The sequence below is a fragment of the Silurus aristotelis genome (assembly GCF_946808225.1).
Source record: "Silurus aristotelis genome assembly, chromosome: 1".
NCBI classification, from domain to species: domain Eukaryota; kingdom Metazoa; phylum Chordata; class Actinopteri; order Siluriformes; family Siluridae; genus Silurus; species Silurus aristotelis.
This window is the reverse complement of record NC_139574.1, coordinates 28,604,850-28,613,969: the sequence shown is the minus strand read 5'-3', so window position 1 is coordinate 28,613,969 and position 9,120 is coordinate 28,604,850. Positions and strand designations below refer to the sequence as shown.

The 9,120-nt window shown below is 38.5% G+C and overlaps 2 protein-coding genes and 1 long non-coding RNA gene across 3 annotated transcripts in view; 1 reads left to right on the top strand and 2 right to left on the bottom strand.

The window, feature by feature from the left end:
- fbxo43 (F-box protein 43) overlaps positions 1-9,120 on the bottom strand; it is a 129,051-nt gene that overhangs the window by 45,421 nt on the left and 74,510 nt on the right. The window lies entirely within an intron of this gene.
- Positions 3,731-7,501, top strand: rbp5 (retinol binding protein 1a, cellular). The gene is made up of 4 exons (XM_083558028.1): positions 3,731-4,022; positions 5,474-5,658; positions 6,008-6,109; positions 6,596-7,501. The coding sequence occupies exons 1-4, from the start codon at positions 3,947-3,949 to the stop codon at positions 6,647-6,649; spliced, it is 417 nt and encodes a 138-aa protein (XP_083414154.1). The 5' UTR covers positions 3,731-3,946; the 3' UTR covers positions 6,650-7,501.
- Positions 4,218-5,467, bottom strand: LOC310735410. The gene is made up of 2 exons (XR_014536284.1): positions 5,065-5,467; positions 4,218-5,018 (listed from the first exon to the last, which is right to left on the bottom strand). It is a non-coding gene; the product is annotated as an uncharacterized lncRNA (long non-coding RNA).

Genomic DNA, 9,120 nt, shown 5'->3' with positions numbered 1-9,120 from the left:
CAATGTGCAGCTTGAATAGCAGTGTAGATTTACTGTCCTCTTAAGTGCAGGCCCTTTTATTTACCGAGATAGTTCTAATTTTGACAGGATATATTTAATGGAGACTAATATTCCTGTCTTTTTTATTCATATTTATGTAAAAAAAAAAACATTTAGTTTTAGTGTGTTCAATAAATGTTTATTCTGTTCTGTCTGCAACCTAAAGTGTGCTTTGATTTTTGGCCCCCTGTGCAATTGAGTTTGACACCCCTGCTATAGAGGAACTGCACGCAGATATCAGCAAACAACAGTCTGCACATCCCTAAGACGCTTTCATCATTGCTGGAGACTTAAACCACTCCAACCTGTGATCTGTACTTTCAAAATTTTACCATAATGTTTCACCATAATGTAACTCAGATGCCCCCACCCCTATTGTTATAAAGTGCTTTGACAAACTGGTTCTGAATCACCTCACTGCGGGCCTACACCACACCCACACCAGTTTGCCTATCGCCTGAACAATTTGACAGAAGATGCGGTAACCATGGCTCTTCATTCAGCCCTCACCCATCTGGATAAAAACAACACCTACATCAGAATGCTGTTCATTTACTTTAGTTCTGTGTTCAATACAGTCATCCCCACTGTACTGATCTCAATGGCCTGGCTATTTGCACCTCTACTTGCCAGAGCGACGTACAAAAGTGCTTTGAGTCTTTATCAATTATTAAATCTACACTGGTACACTAGATTACAATTTAAGATAAATCAGGCTACACCACCTCAGTGCCAGAACACAAAAAAGCATTGAAGTATACTTACCTATTAACCTCTTACCCTGAGAGAAGGTGGCACCAGTTGAGCAGTGCTAGAGTATTTTAGGCAGCTTGGTGCAGTGCGAGATGTGAAGAGGTCTCTGAGGAAAGAAGGAGCTGGTCCATTTTTGGCCTTATAGGCAAGCGTCAATGATTTAAATCTGATATGTGCAGCTACTGGAAGCCAGTGAAGGGAGCGCAGCAGAAGGGTAGTGTGGAAGAACTTAGGCAGGTTAAACACAAGTCGCGCAGCTGCATTTTGGCTCATTTGCAGTGGACGAATAGCGTTCAGAGGCAGACCTGCCAGCAGAGAGTTGCAGTAGTCCTGCACCTGCACCTGGGCAGCCTGTGTGGGAAGAAATGGTAGAATCCTTCAGATGTTGTAGAGAAGAAATCGACAAGAACGAGCCACATTAGTAACATGTGAGGAGAAGGACAGTTGATTGTCCATAGTTACCCCAAGGGTGCGAGCAGTGGCTGAAGGGGAGAGCAGAGAGTTATGAAGAGCTATTCTAGATCTTGACCTGAAGATGAATCACCTCGGATGACCAGCAGTTCTGTTTTGCAAGGGTTGAGTTTTAGTTGATAAGCACTCATCCATAAAGATATGTCCGCCAAGCATGCCGAGATCCGAGCGGAAGTTGTGGTATCTGAGGGAGGAAAAGAATAGATGAGTTGAGTGTCATCAGGTTAAGCAAACAGGTTCCTCAACCCTCATTCTGAACACCGGCATCCCACAGGACTGTGTTCTGAGCCCTACTCTACTCCCATTTTACCCATGAATGTGCTCCTCTGCATAATTTATATTAAGTATGCAGATGACACTACCATAGTCGGCCAGATCAGCAACAATGATGAATCTGCCTACAGTGAAGAGATGCAAAGCCTGACAGCAAAGTGTGCCACCAGCAACCTGACCCTCAACACCATGAAGACTAAAGAGCTCATTGTGGACTTTTGGAACTCTAACAGCAGGAGACACTTCCCAGTCTACATCAATTAATCTGAGATAGAGAGGGTTTCCAGCTTTAAGTTCTTTGGAGTTCATACTTCAGCTCTGGTTAGGAAGACATAACAGCAGCTGTTCTTGAGAAATCTTAAGAAAGCTCATCTATCCATCCATCTATCCATCTATCTATCTATCTATCTATCTATCTATCTATCTATCTATCTATCTATCTATCTATCTATCTATCTATCTATCTATCTATCTATCTATCTATCTATCTATCTATCCATCCATCCATCCATCCATCCATCCATCCATCCATCCATCCATCCATCTATCTACAAGTGATAACAGCTGTATGTCATGTTACCATGCAAAGCCAAATGTCCTATTAATTATTTTCATGTTTCTGCTTAAAAAAAACATACAAATTAGTGTATCTTGTATTAGAGCAGTTACAATTTGATGCTTTTATACTGACCTCATGGAGAACTCTCTGAGAATTTGATAAATAGAATTGTTGCTTTCCACAAAGATGGCCTAGGCTATAAGATCAGTAGCACCCAGTAACTAAGTTACAGTACAGTGTTCAAGGTTAGTTGCCGTTGCCAATATTAAGATATCAGGGAAGCCGAATGCTGATATTTGATGCCGCTTTTTTAGCGTTATGTTTGGCAGACCAACGAGGAGTAAAAAGGATCCCAGCAACAACCTGTGCAGCTCTGGTGAATTCCATGCTCGTGAGGATTAAGGCAGTGCTGGATAACAATAGTGCTCACACAAAATATTAACAATTTATTGAGACAATACAGGTGAGGTTTCAGGTTGTTGTTGGTTATAAAGTAACAAAGTGAGACTTTTTCTAATTTAGTAATGGGGAGAACTGGATTATGTGTTGGGGCCACTACCACTGGTTGCCCACTCATTATTTGTACTAGCCCACCCTAATATAATTGACTAGAAGCAGCCCTGTGATCCACCATCACCATCTTCTCTGTGCCAAAGCTCATTCATTTGAAATAAATTGAGGCAAAGTGGAAAGCTGGTCTCTGGTCAGATGGTCAATGAAATTAGAAATTCTTTTTGAAAACCATATGCAGAGCATCCTCTGGAATAAAGAGGAGAGGAAACATTTGGCTTGTTATCAGTGCTTGGTTCAAAAGCCTGCATCTCTGATGGTCATGCTTTAGTGCCTAAGGAATGGGCAGCTTTCACATCTGCAAAGGCACCATAAATGCAGAAAGGTTTATATATACAGTATATATGCAGTCCAGTTCACCAGTTGAAAATAAATGGCATATAAAATAATAATATTAATATATAATATTACTAATAAAGTTATGGATTTATGTACTTAACATTTTGTGTTTTTTTGTAGTTCCATGTTTTTTTTATCTGTGTCTCTGTGTGTTTTTCGGTAATTTAGGTGAAGGTTAACACTAATGCCCTGTTAGCCAAAACAACAAGGCTGCATTCATTCTGTAAGAAGGGAAAAGAAAATGATCCCTGAAGGAATGGCATTAGAATGAGACCCTTTATCACATCAGGGCTCATGTGGTTGTGTGAAGTTTATATTTCTATATTTAGCTATTGCTTTTTTTTTCATTGGGTGAGTGTCTCCTTCATGTAAAAAAATATTTCAGGTGTAATAAATGTCTATCAGAAGTGAGACGAGTAGCTATTAGAATTAATTATGATTAGCGATTAGAATGAATCTGATGTGTGTGGAATTAGCTGTTCTATGAACTGAGTATTAATAACTACTGTGTATCTGCTGTGGTTTGTTGGATGAAAGTTCATCTGTGGTGTGTTTGTGGAAATGCTTTGCTTAATAATGCTGGGAAAAAAAAAAAACGTTTTCTCACATCAATAGAAGATCCCTTCCCCTCCTCCTATATCCCACAGTATCTTCCCTCCCCCTGAGCAGGAGGGACTCAAAGCACATAGGATGAACTTTTGAACTTTTCCCCCCTCTTTCTCCTTTGTCTCGCGCACGCCCCCGGAGTGAGTATAGTGGTCGGGAGCGCGCTTGTGGCGCCTGTGAGAATAGACCGGGAGAGGAAGAGAACGGAATCGCTCACTTTTACAGACAGATAAACTGAAAGAAGCGCAAGGAAACATAAAATCAGATCAGCAACACAAGCGAGAGTGTGTGCAGTCGCGCCAGAGTGGATTTGCGAGGAAATAACCCGGATTGAACATGTCTATTCCGAACTACACCGGAGTTTATCACTGGGTCTCTCAAGAAAACTTTGAAGCCTATCTGGCCGCGTTAGGTGAGAGTGACGTCATCGCTTTTTACTTTGAACTGTAACGTTTCAACTTCATCATCCGCTACTGTGTTCAGTTCATAAAGTAACACTGCAAACTCATTAACCAATACCAATCTGTTTTTCAGCAAATGTAATACTCCGCTCGTTATCACTGTAAAGCCTAGCTCATTATCACTGTAACTTATTTTATTAACACTGTAACACACAGCTCATTATCACTGTAACTTATTTTATTAACACTGTAACACACAGCTCATTATCACTGTAACTTATTTTATTAACACTGTAACACACAGCTCATTATCACTGTAACTTATTTTATTAAAACTGTAACACACAGCTCATTATCACTGTAACTTATTTTATTAACACTGTAACACACAGCTCATTATCACTGTAACTTATTTTGTAAACACTGTAACACAGAGCTCATTATCACTGTAACTTATTTTATTAAAACTGTAACACAGCTCATTATCACTGTAACTTATTTTATTAACATTGTAACACACAGCTCATTATCACTGTAACTTATTTTATTAACACTGTAACACAGCTCATTATCACTGTAACTTATTTTATCAACACTGTAACACACAGCTCATTATCACTGTAACTTATTTTATTAACACTGTAACACACAGCTCATTATCACGGTAACTTATTTTATTAACACTGTAACAGCTCATTATCACTGTAACTTATTTTATTAACACTGTAACACACTGCTCATTATCACTGTAACTTATTTTATTAACACTGTAACACAGCTCATTATCACTGTATCTTATTTTTTTAACACTGTAACACACAGCTCATTATCACTGTAACTTATTTTATCAACACTGTAACACACAGCTCATTATCACTGTATCTTATTTTATTAACACTGTAACACTCAGCTTATTATCACTGTAAAACTTAGCTCATTATCACTGTAACTAATTCTATTAACACTAACACTCATCTTATTATCAATGTAACACTCAGCTCATGTCACTGTAACACAGCTTATTATCACTGTAACACTCCGCTTAGTTACCACTGTAACACTCAGCTTGTTATCACTGTAACACTCAGCTCGTTATCACTGTAACACTCAGCTAATTGTCACTGTAACACTCAGCTTGTTATCACTGTAACACTTAGCTCATCATCACTGTAACACTTAGCTAATTGTCACTGTAACACTCAGCTCATTTCCACTGTAATGCTTATCTTATCATTGTAACACTCAGCTCGTTGTCACTGTAACACTCAGCTCATTGTGACTGTAACACTCAGCTCATTGTCACTGGAACACTTAGCTCATTACCACTGGAACACTTAGATCATTAACACTAACACTCAGCTCATTATCACTGTAACACACACACACTATCATTTATTAACAATTTTATTTCTCTGTTAGATATACATGAATTAAAGAGGTTTATATGTTGAATGTGTGTTAGATATAAACATAGCGTTGAGGAAAGTGGTGTGTATGCTGAAACCCAGTAAGCACATCGAACACGATGTTAATTCGGGAGCAATGAAGATTAAAACTGCCACAACGTTTAAGAACTTTGACATGGCCTTCACTCTGGGAGAAGAGTTCACTGAGGACTTGGGGCCTGTGGATGGCAGGAAGTGCCAGGTGGGAGCACATTGTTGCTTACATCAGTATTCAAATTACAGTACATGAACAAAGCAAAACAACAACATGCTTCATGCCACATTCATGTGCTTTATATGTGTTATGATCATTTCATATATGTTACTTATATGCAGGACCTCCATCATTTATGTGCCACGTTCATGTAATTTACAAGCGATATTGTCATCAATTATCACAAACATTATCACAAACATGCCAACATTCAAGCCATGTTCAAGTCATTTTCATATTAATTTTCACACATATTTTTTATATTATGTCACTATTCATACAGTTGTTTGTTTGTGTGTGTGTGTGTGTGTGTGTGTGTGTGTGTGTGTGTGTGTAGACCACTGTGGACTGGGATGGTGATAAACTGGTTTGTGTTCAGCGAGGTGAGAAAGAAGGACGAGGTTGGACACACTGGCTCGAGGGAAACTTACTTCACCTGGTAAAATAACAAACAAATAAAAATATGAAAGATTATACAGTGAATTATTGCTGTTTTAATCGCAGAATATCAGATTTGCGAAAAATTTTATAAAGAATTGAAACTATTATTTATATATAATAGATCATTAACACATTGGTGAATAAATCACTAATCGTGAATAACAATCGATTAACAAGAAAAGAAATGAATGAATAAGAGAGAGGTGTTTCTGCTGATTAAACACAGAATCACAATACAGACTGCAGAAGTGTGGCAGCATTCTATGTATATTAAACACATAAGAAAGACATGCAAACAAACAAACTTCAAAACTGCAAATAAACTTTAAAAACTTTGTGCATACAACAAAGTATAAAATCTTTCTCCTCTTAATATCTCTCTCTCTCTCTCTCTCTCTCTCTCTCTCTCTCTCTCTCGCTCTCTCACTCTCTCTCTCTCTCTCTCTCTCTCTCTCTCTCTCTCTCTCTCTCTCTCTCTCTGTAGGAGCTGCGTGTGAATGATGTGGTCGCTAAGCAGGTCTTTAAGAAAGCAGAATGAGGATGGTTGCTGGGGACAAGCACTGCTGGGAAGCCATGATAGGCTTCCCAGCAGCCAATCAGCAAACAGCAGAACTAGTTTTATAATCTACAAGTTATTTTAATTAGCTGAATTAAACTGATTGATTTAGCGTTAATGAACATGGAGCAGGACGCTCTCAACACTCTCTGTGTGGAGAAATCCGTTGGTGACATGAGGGTTTACATCATCTTTTTCTTGCCTCTGTATCTGTCCTGCTATGCTAACACGCTAACAATAACACTAAGGAAAAAGCTCCATTGTGGGTTAAAAGTCTCACTGCACTGGGAACACGTGATTACGAATTTTCATCAGAGCTGTAGTCGTTCAAGTTGTCCACTGGAGGGCAGCAGAGTGCTGTGGGATTGCTATTATGTTACACTACAGCTTTGTGATCTATTCACATTTAAAATGATAAGTTCCCAATGTATGGGTTAATGATTTTTCCCGCACATTAGATCAGGATGCCAATGTACTTATCATTGTCTTAAAATAATAAATGTACAAAATTAAAATGTCTATATTGACTAATTTGGCTGATTTTGTTTTCCAAATGAGTTTATAACTGGTCAGGCCATAAACATTACCACAACCTCGCTCCACCACCACTAGACATTTTCTCATAATCTTGCTCATAAACATTTTCCAGTTCACAACACAGATTTTTATACTACTGCTATAATAATCCGATTTGGGGTGAGACATTGCATGAGCTCAGTTTGTGATGTCACTAAATAATATTTACAGCTTTGGACTAAATCACATTTTAAAGTATAAAAAAAAGGAATAACCTGTAAGTTGTGACTCAAGATGAAACAGATACTAAATAAGAAATTTTTTTATAATAAACACCCACTGTATGTGCACATACCTTAATTTGTCCCTGGACTTTATGTTAATGTTGGACCATACACTTAGATAACTGGCTGTGTTTATTCTGTGAGGGGCACATTACAGCATTTGGCAGACACCCTGATCCAATGCGACTTTCATGATCTCATTTATATACCTTAGCTTTTGAGGGTTAAGGACCTTGGTGGTGTTAGGATTTGAACTCTACTTTCCCATCAACATCCACTAACTTCTATCCACTGAGCCACCACTTCAGTGTCTGTTTTTTTTTCCATTTCCATGATATATTTATTTATTTACAATATCTCACAAAAGTGAGCAAACCCCCTTACATTTCAGCAACAATTTTAGTAGATCTCAATGGACAATACCATAAAAATTAAACTTGGATATATTTTAGAGTAGTCAATGTGCAGCTTGTAGAGCAGTATAAATTTACTGCCCTCTGAAAATAACTCTAGATAAAGCCATTATTTCAAAATACAAAAGTGATAACAGCTGTACATGTTGTAACCATGCAAAGCCACATGTCCAATTCATTAAGTTCATGTTTTTGTCTGCTTGACAGGACCATACAAATTTGTGTTTCTTGAATTAGAGCAGATCAAATTTAGTGCTTTGAGTACAATTCACTTATACTGACCACTGAATGTTCAACATGGCACCTCATGACAAAGACTCTCTGAGGATTTGAGAATTAGAATTGTTGCTCTCCATAAAGATGGCCGAGGCTATAAGAAGTTCGGTAACACCGTGAAACTGAGTGGTCAGGGTCATGCAGACATTTTCAAGATAGGTTCCATTCGGAACAAACCTCACAAAGATAGATTAAAGAAGTTGAGTTCTTCTGCTGTGCGTCAGGTGCAGAAGCTGCTTTAAAAAAAAAAAAGTTCACTCTATATCGCTGCAGCTTTAGAGGTTGCAGAAGTGGAAAGTTATCTTTTCAGTGCTCAGACCATATGCCACACAAATAGTCAAGCATGGTAGTGGTTACATCATGGTCTGGGGCTGCATGAGTGCTGCTGGTACTGGGGAGCTGTGGTTAATTCAGGTAAACATGGATTTCAACATGTAATGTGACATCCTGAAGAAGAACATGATGCTCTTCCTTCAGAAACTGAGCCGAACGGCAATTTTCCAGCATAATATTGACCCAAAACACACTGCCAAGATGACAACTGCCTTGCTGAAGGTGAAGGTGATGGAGTGGCCAAGTATGTCTCCAGACCTGAAAATTATTGAGCACCTGTGGTGCTTCTCAAGCAGAAGGTGGAGAAGTACCATGTGTCTAACATCCAGCAGCTCCGTGATGTCATTATGGGGGAGTGAAAAAGATCCCATACCCACTTAGGGTGTACTCAATTTAGTTGCCAGCTACTTTGACAATAATGGCTGTATGTTGAGTTTTTTCAGAGGACATAGAACTGGTATACAGATACCATATACCAGCAGCATAATTTTGGCTGTAGATCAAAAGTTCACAAGCTCCTTTGGTGGTTATTGTGGTGTTTTGTATTTTGCAGTTCATTTTCCTGTGATCTTATAGAATAGAATAGCCTTTATTTGTCACATATACATTACAGCACAGTGAAATGTTGTTC

Coding starts and splice junctions, on each gene's coding strand:
- rbp5 (XM_083558028.1), top strand. CDS start 3,947: ATGTCTATTCCGAACTACACCGGAGTTTATCACTGGGTCTCTCAAGAA. Junction 4,023..5,473: donor AGCCTATCTGGCCGCGTTAG/GTGAGAGTGACG, acceptor AATGTGTGTTAG/ATATAAACATAGCGTTGAGG. Junction 5,659..6,007: donor TGGATGGCAGGAAGTGCCAG/GTGGGAGCACAT, acceptor GTGTGTGTGTAG/ACCACTGTGGACTGGGATGG.